Raw genomic sequence first — 18814 nt, forward strand, 5'->3', positions numbered from 1 at the left:
GTACACATCCAGTAGCTGGAACATTGAGCTTGTACTGGAATACTTTCAAGCTTCAGTTTGACTTTTTGTTGTTACTCTAAAAATATCTTGCAACAGAAGAAGCATTGTTTCATGCTTAAAATATGGAGCTGTTTTTGATTATTCTGTGTTGCTTTGCCCACTTTCTGCGGCTGTTGACAGTTATTTAAGAGTTTAAACTCCTTTTTCTGCTGAGCAGTGAGTATTTAACGTGGTGAATGTCTTTTCCCAGAAGCTAATTCCAGTGATATATCCCATGTACATATAAACGGAAGAAAAAAAAGATCCTCCCTTTAAAACACAAATAGAAATTACTTCAGTGGTCCTAATAACCTCTATTTATCCCTGTTTTCTTTAAAAATTGGTTGTTTTTTTAAGTAAACACTACAAGAGAACATTAGTATTTTGTGTACTGAAAAAGTAATCCAGAGTTCAGAAATAAATGCCAGAAAGTGAGCAAATAATGTCAAGTACGAGCATAGTTGGCAAAGATTGTTCATTTGGACCTTTTATTCTAATCTTTACTTGGTTTGTTTCTCACTCAATGCACTTCACTGCTTCTGTTACTCAGGCTGTAATGAGTTTTCTTCCCATTCCAGGCTAGTTTCTCCCTTTTTCTGGTGTCTCAAGAGCAAAAGAATTAGATGTTGATCTTCCCTAATGCATGTATTTTACATGACAGAACCCTGTTTTCTTATCCCAGAAGGCTAGCTGATGAACTACTTCACTTACTGTGAATTTTTCTTCACTGAAGCTTTTCTTCAGCTTCAGTGTTGGTAGTAGTGTGAGTGGTTACCTTGTCCTAACTGGAATGAGTGGGTCACTTGCCTCCTTCTGTCCTCCTAGATTGCCTTCTCACTAAGTTGGACTGGCTGTGTATGTACAAGTACACGCACGCATGTAAGCATTTTAATTTTGAAAGACATAGATCCTTTAAAGGGCAATTATCAGTTTTTTGCAATTAAAATAAAGCACCTTATACACAGTCACTGAACCATGCTACGGAGTTCTGTCTACAGTTGCCTGTCAATTTTGTTGAAAAATAGGATGGGAACGGAACGTAGAAGAAAACTATTTTTTAAAAACATCAAAACCACTGGTTTTGGTAATCCCTAAACAGTTTCTTATTACTTAGACATCGTGATGCCTCATTCTGGAAAGTGCTTTCCAGCTCTGTGGCTTTCCTCATGCCGTACAACTAATTTCTTTTTCCCACTCATAATTTCTGTCCAAACTTGTCTGTAAAGTCTCATCTTTTCTTAACATTTGCTAGGATGAAACACATCCTACGAAGCAGGATGAAGTTTAATAATACTGTCAGTTGTAACTTGTAGGCACATCTGAATGTTGGATATTCCTGTTTGCAGAGACAGTCTTTCTTTTCGTAGTGCTGCATGTGTGTGTAGATTGGTACAGTCTGCTACTTGTCCTGTTCTTCAAAACTCAGCAGTTTTCACAGAGGTATCATGGGGCGCTTGGTGTGAACAGAAGCCTCATGTAAAGCAGCTAACAAAATAACCCAGCAGTAGTTATTGTTGTTACGATCTTTTGCATGGTCCCTGTGTCAATGTGATTTAATTCCATCTCAACTCAGACCATTATGCTTGCTGTAAAATAGAAAAGGAATTATACCTCTTAAGCTCATCTTTTCAGCTTTTCCTGGTAAAGATTCTCCGCAGAGCTTTTCAAGAGTTTCAGTGATGGCTGGATATGCAGAGGTTGTCACAGAATTGCAGCACTGCAGTTACCCAGGACTGTGTCCAGTTGGCTTGTGAGAGTCTCCAGAGATGGAGACTCTACAGCCTCCCTGGGCAACCTTTTCCACTGCTGTACCACCATCACAGTGTTTAACAACAACAATACACTAGTGGCTGGCAAATTTAGTGATTCCTCTATTCCAATAAGAAATGTCAGGGCAGTTTGCAGACAGAACAATTGCATGCAGGTTGAGACCGAGCCAGCCACCAGGTTTAATGCTGGTTGTGTTCTCTTCTACAGAGAATACTGATTTCTTTCTTGTCCTCACTGCATATTGATCTCTGAGGTCTGTCGACATAAGCCAGCAGTGGCCTTGGTAGACACATAGCCCTACGCCAGTCCTATTCACATTCTCTCTTCCTAAGGACAGTTAGCAGTGGTACCCAGGGTTTTGCCACCTTCTGGTCTCCTGCCCCAAATGTGTTATAAAAGTGCAAAGTTTGCAACTGTTACATAGCAAAGTTTGTTTGCTGCTTCTTTGCTTTCCAGTTCATGCCAGAGTAATCCGGTCAGAGCTGGGCTGTTATGGTCAAGTTCTCGTTTGTTTGGGAGGTGTTGTCGGTGCACTTCACCCCATGGTGCTTGCAAGGAACCTTTTTCAGCAATAGGATCCTGTAGTGTTAACACATCTTTTTTTTTTTTTTAACATCTTAAGCAGAACTGCAGAATTTAAGATTTCTTCTGCTATAGCACAATTTTATATCAGATATATTTTTTAAGTGGGTTGAGAGTCTTTTGTTTCACTTTAGTAGATAAGTTAAGGGAGAGAAAGACAAAATCAGCTATCAGAAATACATATTGAGAGAAGTCTGTGGAACATTGGCTGTTCTGCAGTTGCTGTCAATATTCAGACTTAAGGAGTCTGTATTTTCATTGTTTTAGCTTTCACTGTTTCGAAGGTTGCAGTCCTATTCCTTCATGTCAAAATAATCTGTATTACAACATTTGCACCAAACTTCAGTTTACATGTATTTTGGTAAAGTAGTTAGCATTCTTCTGGTTTCTAGGCAACTTATATTGAAAGAAGAATTAGTTGTGTTTTATTATGTTTAATACTGACATAGATACTGTAAAGGTTTTCATTTTAGTTATCCTCTCTATTCAATAGAAAGATTAGTTTAATCTTAAAGTTCAAGTTCTCTTTTAGGATATTAGGCTCTATAAAATCATTACTTTAGTCAGCCATCCTTGTATCTTTCTGTACCTTAAGGAAAAAAAACCCCATAGTTTGTTAATCAGATTATGGCTTTTAGTTGCATCTCTAGGTGCAACTAAACTGGGATTTGATTTCCATTTTCAAAGCTTTTTGTGTGTGGTTTTTAAAGCTATTAAGTTGTTTCCATGGTTACTTTGACCACTGAATAAGAACTCTGGTGTTGATTGATGCTTATGAAACTTTTTTGTCCCGAGGCTGCTTGGCAGTGGAAAATGTAAAACTCAGAGGTTTTAAAAATAAGAAAGTGGGATTTCACAGGACCTTTCATTATATTTTAGTTTGACATCATTAAAAAGCTTGTGAGAGGTCATCTTCCTCCTATTCTAGAACTGATGTTTGTCTGTTGTACATTGGGGTAGAGAGCAAGAAATGTAATGTAAATTGAAAGTATTGTTCTGGTAGCTAAAATACTTGAAATTACTAACCTTGTAAGTTAGTAACTGTCGTGGTTTAACCCCAGCCAGCAACTAAGCCCCCCACAGCCGCTCGCTCACTCCCCCCTGGAGGGGTGGGGGAGAGAATCAGAAGGGTAAAAGTGAGAAAACTCGTGGGCTGAGATAAGGACAGTTTAATAGGGAAAGCAAAAGTTGCACGCACAGGAAAGCAAAAGAAGGAATTCCTTCACTCCTTCCCATGGGCAGGCAGGTGTTCAGCCATCTCCAGGAAAGCAGGGCTCCGTCGTGCGGAAGGGTGACTTGGGAAGACGAACGCCATCACTCCGAATGTCCCCCCCTTCCTCCTTCTCCCCAGCTTTATATGCTGAGCATGACACCATATGGTATGGAATAGCCCTTTGGCCGGTTTGGATCAACTGTCTTGGCTGTGTCCCCTCCCATCTTCTTCTGCTCCTGGCAGAGCAGGGGAAGCTGAAAAGTCCTTGACCAGTGTAAACATCACTTAGCAACAACTGAAACATCTTTGTCTTATCAACACTGTTTTCAGCACAAATCCAAAACATAGCCCCATACTAGCTACCATAAAGAAAATTAACTCTATCCCAGCCAAAACCAGCACAGTAGCAAATAATTTTGGTTTTTTGTGTACATCATTGTGTGGCATCTGATTATATTTGGGCATTGTAACAAATTGTATTTTGGCTGCTATTACTCGTGCATTTTTCTAGTATTGTTTCCCTAATACCAAGTTGTTCTGTGGAAAGCATAATGTATTACCTTGTGGATCCCAGAAGCTTGTTAATTTTGGGTCTGTCTTGTCATATATATATATAGATCCAAGTATCTTATGGGAATTTTGCTGTAACTGGATGAAATGTGTAGATGTGGTCATCAGCCCAATTTATACAAAACAGAAAATGCAGGATTAGGATAAATTAAATATACAGGATAGATTCAGAGACTTAGGAAAGGCTGGTATAAGCATGTAGAATGAAGCTTGCCATCCCACGTTATGATGTGTGTAATTTAACTATAGCCAGCCATAAGTAACATTACTTGTATGGATATAGAACCTCCCTTCACCCTGTACTGCAAGAGTAATACATTTTGTAGGTCCATTTAGAGAGCCTGTAGGACCAAGAGATAGAGGTCATCTGCCTCTGGTTTTATCCTGTAACTCTCACTGTGAGCCTATTATAAAATTGTGTATGTCTGAGGCAAGTGCTTTACTATTCAGTTGAACTGGATTGGCTCTGTGGGAACTTGGTGTCTCGCAGTCTTAGCATGAAGACTCGCACTCTTCTGCATGAAGCAGCTATTCCTCCTGCTCTGACTCCATTATATGGGGTGAAGAAAGGTGAGCCTCATCCTAGCATCAGCTAGAGACAGGGTGTATTTCCAAATCTGCTGTCCAGTTCCGCCCTCCTACACACTTATTCTTTGTGCCCCCGCACCCCATTTTTTTACCTCTTGCTCCCTTGTTGGGGGTGAGAGTATGTTTATTTCTGTTAGGGAGAAAGCCGGTGGGAAGAATAACCCTGAGGAGGTGCGTAGGGAAGAGAGAAAACAAAGCAAGCAGCTGTCCTGCTTACCCTGTTACCAGCCTCTGACTGCTTATGGACTTGGGGACTTCTGCAACTGAAAGTAGCTTTTAGTTACTCAGTAGCTTTAGTTAATCAACAGATTACTTCTCTGTGAACAGCCCCTTGAGTCCATGTGAGTTTTTAGCATTCAAACGCCACAGGTTTCCATTTACCATTTATTACGATTAGAGTTCTTCTTGGATCATGGGGGTCTGTGGGGAGTTGTTCTCTTGGTAGAAGATCTGGTTTGTGCCTATGGCTGGGACAGTATTCGGAGGGTTGTGGTGTATGAGTTCTGTTGGTTCCCTTCTATTCCTGTTACGTTTTTTGAGGTCACAAATGTGGGATTTGTCTGTTAGCTAGTGTCAGAATTTAGTTAACAGTTTTTTAGAAAGGTCCGGAGGAGCAACTGTGCAGTTTCTGCTTTCTTGGAATGGTGTGTGTCTAATAGCTATCTGCTATTCCGTAGTACCCTAAGCATTTTTCATTTATAACATGCTTTTTTCTGCTTCAGGAGAATACGTTACTGTTTAAACGTGTTCCAGCATCACTGAGGATATGATGTCCTCATAGGTTGAAGCCAGTATGGTTGGGCTTTCTCAAGGTGTGATTTTTTACTCTAAAGAGCTATTGTATCTTAACAGCATGGGTATGTGAGTGACAATAAGCAAAAGCGTGTTGTAAAATTAGGAAAATAAGTGATTGAAAAGGAGAATTTCTGTGGTACGCATTTTGGATTTTTTTTTTTTTTTTTTTAAGTCATCCTGCTCTTAGAATGTGAGTCATGGAAGTCCTATCTTTGTACCTCTCCCTGCAGTATTTGTGGTGCTGTCAGAAAAATACAATAATAAGAAAAATTGGAGTACTGCTGTAATAAAAATTGCTAAGATACAGTGGTGTATATATATATGGACTGTAAAATATTTTTCAAGTTACTGCCATGATCAAATAATGTAAACTTATTGATTAGAGTTATACCAGCAGTGTATTTAGCCCCATCTAGCTCTCTTCCATGGTGTAACGGTTCATATACAATAGAGAAGAATAAATAAAAATTAATTCAAAATTCAAAAGTCTGTGAAGAAGACAATGAATTTAGCACTGATTGATTGTGTCATAGTAAAAGGGAAAATAGAAATTAGGGAATTGTAGGTGGATTTATTAACCCTGAAGGGGGAGGAGGTAATTTTTGTTTGTTGTTCTCTTGTCTCTTGCATTCCCTCACTAGAGGGAATTTATTTCTGGCATTTATTTCTTGTCTCTTTCTGGCATTTATTTCTTGTCTCTTGCATTCCCACATTCCAGATGGAATACTTATACAAATTCCAAATTACAACCTTGGCAACGTATCTAGTAAAAAACTCTAACAAGAATGCCAGTATTTTCTAATTGTAGTTAGCTGCATTACCCTGCTACTTCCTTGCTTTTTGCTTATGTTTAAAGGAAAAAATGGAATATCACAACAAGTTTCTCTGTGTGTTCTTCAACAATTTATGAAGCAAACTCACATGTACTGTATTGAATAATAAATAATAATATACCTAAGCTTAAATCCATGTTTAAAAACAGCTATTGCAAAAGTTTAATTTCTAGAAGAACAGAGAAAGAAAATCCTTAGCCTCTTGATTTCCACTGTAAGTGAATGGGAACTCAGTAATTTAGATAACTTGGTGTTTCAAAAAAATCTCGTATATGTGATTATAGTGTCTGAAATATTTAGTCCTTTTATTTTAAATATATACTTAGGCTGTACTTTTTTTTTTTAAGGACAGTGTGTTACAGCTAGCTTGCTAAAACATTGAAGCTGCTTTTCTAGTTCCCAGGATTTTAAACCAATAGTTATACTCCTATAATAGTTGCAATGGACTTCAAAGACAACTGTAAAGTTACAGTTACTTAGTTTTTAATTTCCATCTTGACTTGATGAAACTGGAGGAGTTCTTAAAATCATTACCCGTTACTATGAATTTTGTTTGAACAGAGAGGAGAGCTTTTGGAAGGTGGTAGTTTAGTTGGTTTCAGAGGAACAAGAGAGTAAGTTTTACAGTTACAAAATGTTAAGAAGAGTTTGAATCTAGCATAGCATTCTTCAAGGTCATTTATCATGCATAGCCCTTGTGTGGTTCTTGTGAGGAAAAAAGTTTGGCTAGAAAAAAAACCCAAATAATCTTAAATACATGCACCTTTGGAAATAGGGAATTAGACTTAAACATTCAGGCATGTTTGGTTTTCTTATCTTCCATGCATACTTCTAAAAAAAGAGAGCGGTAGTTAAATTAACAAGAATATTTTTACTTTTCTCAAAGGATTAGGTTTGTTTTTTCCTTCTGACAGTGTGGAAGTTCATTGTATGCTGTTAATGCTGCCTGTAGTGGAATGTGGTAGGAAAACAGCTGTTAAAAATTGAAGGCACAATTGACTAACAGAATGAACAAGAAATGTGGATCTTGTAGACCCACATTTATCTGAATTGTTTCCTTACTGTAAGAAAATAAACCTGGTATGAGGAATTCAGATTTGAAAAGAAACAACTTCTCCTTTGTTTGTCTTTTCTTCTAGTTGTACTTTAGGTTCCAGTACTTCAGCCATGCTGCTTGTTGTCCATGGACTTGTCTAAAAATGTTCTGGCGTTCTCTTTCCTCTTTGCATCAGTTTTGTTTTGCTATTTTTTATCTTTGGTCATACCAACAGTAGTTCATGTAGATTATTGAGCAATACCCTGATTTGGATATTAAAAAAAGCTGTAGTTAGTTGTTAACCTTTGTTTTTCAGCTCTGTTTCTGTCATCTGACTAGGAAAAACCTAGCACTTTCAACATGTATTTCTGCTGTCTTTGAATCATTACTATGAGCAATATATTTTTCTGTGTTTTGAAAATACATTCTTGATTTAGCTGAAATTGCATTTCCTGCACCAACAAGAGATTTCTCTATTTTGAGTGTATTTCCCTGTTTTGATGTGCCACGTAGTATGTTGTAAACCAATAGCTTTTTTTTCCTTAGATAAAAAAATCACTGTTGCTGCCAAATTGCACATAACTGGACCTCTCAGTTTTAAAACAGAAAAATAAAGCTTAGACTGGCCATCTATGAGTGTACCTTTTAGTTATCCACCTCTTGATTGAGTGTAAAGGGTAACCCAACAAAATTCCTTCTTTAACTAACTAGTTCAGTAAACGCTATTTTCAGATGGTTTTGACTTTCAGGTTATCACAGTGATCCTAAAATACCCTTTCATCTGTAAAAATACTTTTAGGAAACTTGGTTTTATTTCTAAGGAGGAAATTGGAAAAGTACTTACTTTGTTGAAAGTGAGGTTTTTCTTCTCCCTTGGTGTCTCTATTACAGTAAAAGAAAATCTCACTTACTTGTGTATTTAAATGTTTCTAGTGGTTATCTGGATTCTGCAGTGGAGGGTGCACAGTAAGACAAGTCATGCTGAATTGTTGCAGGCAAATATGTTTCCCTGTGTTAAATACTTTGTATTTCAATGCAACTCTGTGCTTTTTATTTTGGTATATAGCATAACGGATGACAACATTTTATTTTTAGCAGGTGACTCCTGCCCGGAGAATGCCTTGCAGGTTATAGCAACATCTGGCCACAGTGCAGATTTTCCCATTGGCAATGAGCCAACCTGTGAGGATACTTACAGAATGAACTTGGCTAAAGGAGTCTCAATGTCGCTGCCATCTTCACCTCTGCTGCCACGCCAGTCCTATTTGATGCAGTCAAGATCAAACAAAAAGTCTCCAGGTAAAATGAAACTGATGAGCAACTAAAATCTTCATAGCACTTTAACTCTGTTTTTGATACACTTTCTATAAAAGTAACACAGTAAAATCGTGTTAATCTTTTGTAATAAAAACAAGAACAATGAATGCTTTTTCAATGTTCCCGGGGAAAAAAGGTAATTGGTGATGAAATAGAATGTATTATTTCATATGAATTGGTATCGCAAATACCTGCCAATATCGCAAAATATTGGCAAAGAATTGGTATCGCAAATACCTATATTTGAAATGTCTGAATATGTTTAAAACTGATTATTTATGAGTAGTGTATGAGTTAGGTAGAAGACAGCTGCAGAAACCTTTGTGTATGCATATGTTAGTGACTGTGTAAGAGTGAATGTTGTTTGTGGCTTTTACAGTTCATTTATTTTACTCGTATCTACATACATAAATGTATTAACAGCTAAATTGCTGCTGAGGTTGTGACAAGAAATGTGTTAATTTTCAGCAGTCGTGTCCTTAGTAATGACTGCATACTTACGTGTGAGCCTTGCTAAATAAGGTGCTCCATCTGGTTCCCTTTTTATCAGCATTCTGTACATATAAATCATTCCAACACGCTAACATCATTCGGGTTCATTCAGGTCAAAGCTTGAGCATCAAATGAAGTTGTCCATATTCCTATTACTTGTGGAGACACTCAACAGTTTTGAGGTTCTTTGTTGTAAAGCATATAAGGTCTAGGAACAACGAGTGTTGAAAGTTGGGTTTTGTCCGCACTAAGAAATGTCTTGGTTAATGACCCATTTTACATAAAACTAAAGAAGAAATGTTGCTCGAAGAATTGCCACAGGATAGTAAATACAGTTTGTAAAAAGTATTCTTGGTTTAAGTTACCTATCAGTATTTATTTTTTCCTGTCAAAATTTAAAAATAATAATCTCACTTCATTTTAAAATAATTTTGGGTTGGTTTTGACAGTTCATGTAAAAATTTTGAGCCACAGAATGGTAGTTTGTTGTTTTGTCTCTTACGACAAGTGATTTGCATGCTAAGCAACTTTAAAAGATAGGTCGAAATCCTCGTAATGGAGAAGGAAATGGGCTTTTTGCCAAAGACTTAAGTGAAGGTCAGGATCTAACTCTTAGTTTTGTTACTGTTGGGAAAACTTAACTGCATTTTACGTACATTTGACATGATGTCTTAGCAACCTCCCCTCTCCATGGTTTAGCTTAGTGACACACATTTTTACAAGCAGAGTATAGGCTGCTAACTGTTTCTCTTGCAGAAAATGTGTAACAGTTGATAAATTTTGAATGAAAAGCCGTGTTCACAGTGACTTCAAAGTCATTCCACTGTGATATATAGCCAAAGAAAAAGATTTCTTAAGATTATGAAGTGCTGTGAATGCATTGGCAAGTATCATTATTTTGTACAAATACCTAACCAGGTGATAGGATGCTGATGGGAACATTCTGTGCTATTCCTTTGACTTTCAACAAACTATAGCTGATGGAGGGCGATTTAATATAAATTATCTGTCTAGCATCTGGGGCAGGAGTAATAAAAAGAGAGAGTATCCTAATGTACTGGTTTCAAAGAACTCTGTTTTAGTAGCTTACGAGTAGCAAGTGAAAGATTTTTCAGGATATGGTAGGTGAAAGAAGAAAGCATTGCATGGAAAGTTCAAGCAGTATTCTGAAGTTAAGATGTAGTGATGAAGTTATCTAACCAGTGGTAGAACAAAATTCCAATTTCAGTCCTCTCAGTTTACAGGTGAAGACAAAGCAACTACTTAGACATATATTTTTCAATGTAAATAATATCATTAATATTTTTTAAAGTCTTTGAAACTGTAATAGAGCAGAGGAAAAGATTGTCCCTTGACATGTAATCATTTGTTCTGTCTTTTTCTGTTCTGTAGTTCTGTTTGTATAACTCAGGCATGTTGATGGTCATATATATATAAAGGTGATACCCTTGCATAACTTATTTCCTTGAAATAAAATTCTTTTTAGTATCTACTGACTGAAGCAATATACTGTATGTATACTCAGTGGTAATGATTAAAGGGTATATTCACTAAATGCTACCCAAATTTTAATGAAGGGTTTTCCATAACTTTTTGTTGAGTCTGAGTACTTTTAGTTAAAGATTTTGGTTAGTAAATTAAAAACAGTCAGATTTTCCTGACAGTGTGTTTCAGTTATAAATTCAAAAATAGAAGTTGTAGTTAACCAGTAGTTATTTGCACTAATGTTCATGAAAACATCTATATTTGAGAGCTTCATACTCAGTACATTCCCACTTTTCTAGCAAATTTGTCTATACTCTAACTTACATTTATCTAGTCCTGCATCTGTATTTGTTTATTTAAAAACACCTACTTAATTATGCTTATATGATCAGTGACTAAAAATAGTTTTTCCTGGTTAAATAATTTTAAAATAATGCGTGGAAAAATGCATTCTGCAGTAAGAAATGCACTATAAAATGTTTTACATTTTTTGTGTTACTGGTATTGACATTCAAACTCTTTCATAGAATTAGACTCTAGTTGGTGATGCCTAGAAAAGAAAAATCTTCAATTTAAATTAATTGACAAGTTGCTCTTACGGCTTTTCCTGTCATTGCCCTTTCTGGATATTTCCAAGTGGGTGTTAATCTGTGGCTTCAGAGGGGTATTTTTGGTTTTGTTTTTTGTTCTAATTTCACCTCTTTGCTTGGCTTCACTGCTACCTGAGCAGCAAGTATTTCTATCCATTGCCATTTCTTTAAAATGTGTCAGCATTTTGAGTAGGACTTGAGCAAAATTTTTTCTTCTAGAATAGCTTCATCCACTTGCTGGTTTTTCAACAGTTTTATATGACGGATAACCAGATTGCATTTTAGTTCCACCAAAAGTGATTTAGTTAATGATGGAAATATGTTTTATACTTAACTTCCTATCTTTTTAGGAAGTTGCACAGTCATAGATAGATGATACTTGAAAGAAAGCAGATCCTTTGACTATATCTTGTTAAGCAAAAGGTACTGCAAACCTTTTGAACATCTTAATAAATTTTGGTATTTTACTGTATCATTTAGCGGTAGTACCATATGAAAAACAGCAACAACAACAACAACCAAAATGTAAGACCAGTTTGTAAATTATTCATTCAAGCAATGGATAAATCCAAACAGCAACTGTTTAATTTATAATTCAAAATAATGGAAAAGTACCTTTTCCACCTTCCTGTCAGGTGTATTCTTACTCCTGTGAACATTTGCTAATTTTGAGGGTTATTTTACCTTCTAGGTTCCTTGAGGGTTTTTTTGAGTTTATCTAATTCTTTTTTTAATTAAAAATGTGATGGTAGGGAAAGGATGTTATGCTTGAAATTATTTTCCCTGTGAATGTTGTATACCTCTTTGTAGTTTTCTATTCCAGGTGACTCAGAGAACAGAATGCTTTTGCCGGTATGGATTAGCCACAGGGGTACTGTGGGGAGTGTGGTGTTTTCGTTCTGTCCCTCGAGACTAAGAGGAATTTGTTCCATCATAAGCATATTTGTTCCATGAGTAATGTAATTATCACATCTCAGGTTTGGACTTATCTTACTGAGAAAAGCGCTTAGATACCTTAATGTTCAGCAAGTTAGAGGTATCTGTTCAGAACAGATTCGGAAATTGCTGGTCTGGGGACCCTCTGGACCAATGCAGGACTTTTTGGTTTTGATGTCTCTTTGAAGCTGCTATCCCGATCTCTGGCATCCCACTTTTCATTTCCTTTCTTTTGTCCGCTACCCCTCTAGGTAGGGGTTCAGGCTTGAGACTGAACTGATCAGTCCTCGGCACTGTTAGCTATTTTATTGTTCCTATCACAGTGGGCAGGCATGATGACAAATGTACACAGCTGAGAGAGGCATCTTTGCTGCAGTGCATGCGTAGTCGTAGCTGCTTTTTTGCCCATCCGTCCACAAGCAGGTCATCCACTAGAACCTCATAACACATGGGCAGGCAAAACATGGGAGAGCAAGCTGAACTTCTTCACTGGAACACGGAAAGCTGCACAATCTACTGTGAATGACATTGTGTTTTCACTATTTGCATAGGAGGTGGGGGAACTTTTTCTTTGTGGGAAGAGCTTGGAAGAGTACCAGTGTTTCTGGTACTGGTACAGTGTTTTCTGGCCCCAGTTCAGTCCTCAAGTCTAACTATAAAAGGAGGGAAGAGAGAAGCTATATCTTAAATTACCAAGGAGCCTAAAATCATTGGCAGAACTAAAGCGACCAGTTCATTTGGAGTCAAAAGCTTCCTTAATGAAATAGTTCATTGAGGAGGAGGTGGATAAAAGAGCAGAAACAAACAAAACAAGGAAAAAGTTGTCAGCAGGACAGCTCTGGGAAGGGGAGCAGTAAACAAAAAACTGTCACAGTAAGTTGAGTTTCTTCTACTATAAAGCTAGAATGAACATTGCTTGGATTGGTAATCTTACAGGTGTGCAACTAAACCAATATTCATGTTCTTAAAGGGGTGATAGTTGATTGTACTCTGATTTAGGAGGGTCAACTAAAAGAATGGAAATACTGATTTATAAAGGAGGTTCCAAAAAATTGGTTGTTGGAGTTTAAGGTGTGAATGAAAGATACTGCTGCTGCCCTTGAAGTAAATGTTTACTGACTTAAATTATTGATATCATCATGCTTGAACAGAGAAAGGAAGCAGCTTTCCTTTTAAAGACATCAGTGAATGCCAAAGATGACTGCTGGAAGAGTCTTCCATAAATGTCCAATAGAACTTTTAGTTAGTTTTAAAATTAAACTTTAATTAAAACTTTTAATTAATAAACAAATTAATCAGCATACTTGATAGTTGAGACTAGACTGAGTAAGAGAACTGGTTTCACCCAAGGCTTCGGTTTTGTGCACCGATCTTGAGAACACTGGGAAGCAGTTCCTCTTGCATGCAGTAAGCTATCCAAGTGCAAGGTCCTGCACCTGGGTTGGGGCAATCCCCAGTGTCAGTACAGATACAGATTCATTTAACATTGATGGGAGGGAAAGCCAGTTCAGAGGATTAGGAAGGAGGTGCACAAGTTATAGTAATCTTGTGGAAAATAAGCTCTTCTGCAGTCAAAAAAGCATTAAAAATTACCAGGAAAGCAATAGATTATAAACAAATAAAAGGTATCCTTATGGAATTGTATAAATCTGTAGCTCGTCTGCCTCCGGAAGATACTGGTGTAGCTCTGGTGATACCACCTTTAAAAATCTACAATAGAGCTAGGAAAGAGCTAGAGAAGGGCTGCAGGAATGACTAAAGGTGTGGAATGGCTCTGAAGGGAGAAATTATTTAAATAGATTTGGCTGGTATTTTTCTGCCTGGAAGAAGGACAATTGGTGGGGAAAGGAGGCAGTATGATTACTGTTTCATGCAATGTTGAGTTAACTTGTGGATGGTGCAGATTTGTTAAAGAAAGGCTGGGATAAATTCTTGGAAGGAAAATCCATCTAGAACTCTTAAATAGAAAGTGACCACTCAGGAAACGATAAGCCACTTGACGCAAGTCAGGAAAGATATACCAGGGAAGTGTGTTTTCCCTAACTTAGATTCTTCTCTGCTGTTTGCTGCTGATAAAAGGTTCATCTGGGACAGTATCTTATCAGACCTGACTCAGCCATCTTACAGTTTTGGAAAAGAGCTTCCATTGTGCAGATACAGTTCACGTTTAAATGGGTCCTTTTTCATCCATGGATTAATTCATGTGTCCTGTTCTAGATTAGTGCATGAAAATAAATTTACCATAGACATTCCTAGTTAGTGCAATGTTGTGTATCAGATTTGCAAGTACTGTAAGTCACTTCCACATTAGTTTGTGAGGAAGAAAATTCAATAAAGAGTCTCCTTCACAGCTTAGAGTGTGCGTGTTAAAAATACATCCTGAAGGTATTTCCATTCTGATCTGTTTTACATGCCTGCTACATGTTGTTCTGGTTCTTTCAGAACGGTTGCTTTTTGTTGTTCAACTTTGATACATCTAATTGTACTTCTGCTTACAAATGACAGATTTGGACTATTGTCTCCTTAAAGAATGTGATTTTTGTTTCAAAGGAATGTGTTTTTAGCTGCTTTCACCAGGGCCAGTGCCCCTTGTTTTTGTTATGAAATAGCGTTGAAAGAGCACCCTCTGGTGATAATTGGTAACTAAGCTACCTTTTAGTTTAAAAAATGTAATCATCTCATAGTCCCTAGGTAGAGATACAAACATATGTTCATATATGACTTACATTCCCTCCCCAGTATTTCTTAGCTAAGAAATTAGGTTGTAACTGTATTCCCATATTCCACTTTTAGGTGGAAATCTGAAAGAACAGGTAGGTCCAATAATGAAATGCCTCAGCGCTCTTGTAGAACCAGACCATACCTGGGGCATAATGTGTGTAGGCCTGTGATGTAGCAGGCCACGCTTCTTCAGGTCAGTGGCCGTGTGATGGGGCAGGCTGTTACCCTGGGGAGCCTAAGGCCAAAATGGAGAGAGTTGCGACTTGTCTTTAAAAGCAGTTGTCAGCCTTAAAGGACTCATGAAAATGAGCAAGAAATCAGTGTAGTTTTCAGAGACTTAATGTAGCACCTGAGACTGTTGCCAAAAGGAAGGATGGGACACTTTGTATGACTGCAAGTGTCATAGCCTAAATATACCGTGGTTTTTTAATAAACAAAATGTGGGATGTCTCAGAGGACTTTGGCATGCCCTTGAATTTTGAGCCAAGTAGAAGGATGCTATTTGAAGACCCAAATTGAAGACAAGAAAACTGCCTTATCAAGGGCGATGTGGTATAGTTAGCATCAGTCCTGCAGTCTCTCTCTAGTGCTTTCTGAATGGGGTTTACTTTGTTAGTGAGGGAAGTTGCAGACCAGAAAAAGGAGGAAAAGTTGAAAGCTTGAAGTGCAGTCCTAAGTTATATACTAGCAATGAGGAGGAGGAGAGTAGGGAAGCCAGCCTACTGGAGTTGTTTGCAGTGTGCAACTTACACATCCCATAGTAAGGATAACTGGCAAGGCAATTCTGTTTTATCCAAATACTGCAAGCAGTTTCAAGTGAGGTAGGTAAGTACTTCTCCTTTTGTTACTGGTGTGAGAGGAAGAAGGTGAGAGCTGAAGGGCTGCAGTGGCAAAGTAGCACTTAGCAAGGCAGCAGCACGCTGAGGTGGTTATCCGCTAGGACTGAAACTCAGTTTGTGCCTATTTTGTTGTTTGTTGTTTTGGGTTTTTTTTTGTCATTTTTTCTCTGATTCCAATACATTATAGGCTATTTTATGTTAAAACTGTTTTTTGTTGTTATTGAGGATGTATTTCTGTTGTTGTTGTTTAATGGGACATTCACCTCATTTGTTTTGAAAACTCTACCTTTGGTTATATTTTGTATATTTAACTTAAGGAAAGGTGCTAGCTGTATCCTTCATTGCTTTCTTGAAATCTCATTGTACAACTAATCAGAAGGCATCGCTTGTCAAATGCTTCAGTAGCATCTGTGGATCTATGGATGCAGTTATAGCTGTCCACGTATACTAAAAGAATAGGCACTGAGGCATGGTCATGATTGACATATGTTGGCTTCAGAAATAGTGCAAAATTACTTTTACAATTTTTTGGGAATTTACCACTAGCCTTTTATCGACTGGAACTCTTTCATGTCATGAGAGTTATGCTTCTACTTGATACGTTTGTGAACTTTTGTGGGAAGGAGGGGTCTTGCTTAATAGCTTGATAACTGAAGCCCTTTCTCTGTTTTTTTAGCTTGGTTTCCTTAGGAAATGAGAGAACTGAGCTTGTTATATAAAACTTTCAACTGATGAGGTTATATTTGTAAAGTCAGCTTTTCAATCTGGCACTTCATTCGTGTATTGTAGTTCCTACATAAAAGAATACTTATCTGAAATCTTTTTTTCACTCCTTTCTTTTTAGAAATGCATGATTTCTCAGTCAAACGGTATCTAATGTGTTATTGTACAAGCTTAAAGGATTGAAAGACTACAAACTGTAATTTAAAAACCCTTTTAATATCAGTTTGAGTTTTATGTGAAATGTGAGTAAGCTACATTATGAATATTAAATTCTTCCATCAAAAACATTGCTCTTTAAAGATTCCTTTAAGATTGTAGCAGGCAAAACTCATGAAGATTGTTGGTAAAAATGACCATATCGTAGGCCTGTAAAGTCACTGTGTGGGCACTGTTAGTACATAGGACTTATTAACATCAGGAAATCAGGAAACTATGTACATCAGGAAAACTATGATATGGTGGCCATCACGGAAACGTGGTGGGGTGACTCGCACAACTGGAGTGCGGCGATGGATGGCTATAAACTCTTCAGGAGGGATGGGCGAGGCAGGAGAGGTGGTGGGGTAGCCCTATACGTCAGGGAGAGTCTGGATAGTTTAGAGCTCGATGATGGTGATGACAGGGTGGAGTGTCTATGGGTCAGAATCAGGGGGAAGGCCAACAAGGCAGATATTGTGGTGGGAGTCTGTTACAGACCACCCAACCAGGATGAGGAGACAGATGAACTATTCTATAAGCAGCTGGGAGAAGCCTCACGATCGCTAGCCCTTGTTCTTGTGGGGGACTTCAACCTGCCAGATGTCTGCTGGAAATACAATACAGCAGAGAGGAAACAGTCCAGGAGGTTCCTGGAGCGTGTGGCAGATAACTTCCTGACGCAGCTGGTGAGCGAGCCAACTAGGGAAGGTGCCCCGCTCGACCTCTTGTTCACCAACAGAGAAGGACTGGTGAGTGATGTGATGGTTGGAGGCTGTCTTGGGCAGAGCGATCATGAAATGATAGAGTTTTTGATACGTGGAGAAGCGGCGAGGGGGGTCGGCAAAACTGCCACCTTAGACTTCCGGAGGGCGGACTTCGGCCTGTTTAGGAGACTGGTCGAGAGAGTCCCCTGGGAGGCAGCTCTTATGGGCAAAGGAGTCCAGGAAGGCTGGACATTCTTTAAGGAGGAAGTCCTAAAGGCACAAGACGAGGCTGTCCCCAGGTGCCGAAAGACGAGCCGGCGGGGAAGAAGACCGGCCTGGCTGACCAGAGAGCTCTGGCTCGAACTGAGGAGAAAGAGGAGAGTCTATGACCTCTGGAAGAAGGGGCGGGCAACTCAGGAGGACTACAAAGGTGTAGCGAGGCTGTGCAGGGAGAAAACTAGAAGGGCCAAAGCTGAGCTAGAGCTCAGTCTGGCTGCTGCTATAAAAGACAACAAAAAACACTTCTTCAAATACATTAGCAGCAAAAGGAGAGCTAAGGAGAATCTCCAGCCCCTAGTAGACGGGGGAGGAAACACAGTGACCAAGGATGAGGAAAAGGCTGAGGTACTTAATGCCTTCTTTGGCTCAGTCTTTAATAGCAGGGCCGACTGTTCTCTGGGTACCCAGCCCCTGGAGTTGGAAGATAGGGATGGGGACCAGACTGGAGCCCCCATGATCCAGGGGGAAATGGTCAGTGACCTGCTGCACCACTTAGACACTCACAAGTCTATGGGGCCTGATGAGATCCACCCGAGAGTGTTGAAGGAGCTGGCAGATGTGCTCACCAAGCCCCTTTCCATCATTTACCAGCAGTCCTGGCTAACTGGGGAAGTCCCTGCTGATTGGAGATTAGCGAATGTGACACCCATCTTCAAGAAGGGCCGGAAGGAGGACCCGGGGAACTACAGGCCTGTTAGCCTGACCTCGGTGCCGGGGAAGCTGATGGAGCAGATCATCCTGAGTGCTATCACACGCCATGTAGAGAATAACCAGGGGATCAGGCCCAGCCAGCATGGGTTCAGGAAAGGCAGGTCCTGCTTGACCAACCTGATCTCCTTCTATGATAAGGTGACCCGCCTAGTGGATGAGGGGAAGTCTGTGGATGTTGTCTATCTAGACTTCAGTAAAGCCTTTGACACGGTTTCCCACGGCATTCTCCTGGGGAAACTGGCTGCTCATGGCTTGGACGGGTGTACTCTTCGCTGGGTAAAGAACTGGCTGGACGGCCGGGCCCAGAGAGTGGTGGTGAATGGAGTTTACTCCGGTTGGCGGCCGGTCACAAGCGGTGTTCCCCAGGGCTCGGTGTTGGGGCCAGTTCTGTTT

At 39.0% G+C, this 18814-nt stretch overlaps 1 protein-coding gene across 40 annotated transcripts in view; it reads left to right on the forward strand.

Moving 5' to 3' along the window:
* Positions 1-18814, forward strand: part of TANC1 (tetratricopeptide repeat, ankyrin repeat and coiled-coil containing 1) — a 132380-nt gene that overhangs the window by 56184 nt on the left and 57382 nt on the right. For 30 of the 40 annotated variants that reach the window (XM_075512284.1, XM_075512285.1, XM_075512277.1 and 27 more), the window contains one exon: positions 8522-8725. In XM_075512284.1, coding sequence (XP_075368399.1) covers positions 8522-8725 — 204 coding nt within the window. Of the gene's footprint in view, positions 1-8521; positions 8726-9280; positions 9561-18814 lie in introns of those variants that run through there. The other 10 variants (XM_075512286.1, XM_075512279.1, XM_075512302.1 and 7 more) reach the window with 2 other exon arrangements.

This window comes from Mycteria americana, chromosome 9 (genome assembly GCF_035582795.1).
Source record: "Mycteria americana isolate JAX WOST 10 ecotype Jacksonville Zoo and Gardens chromosome 9, USCA_MyAme_1.0, whole genome shotgun sequence".
In the NCBI taxonomy this organism is placed as follows: domain Eukaryota; kingdom Metazoa; phylum Chordata; class Aves; order Ciconiiformes; family Ciconiidae; genus Mycteria; species Mycteria americana.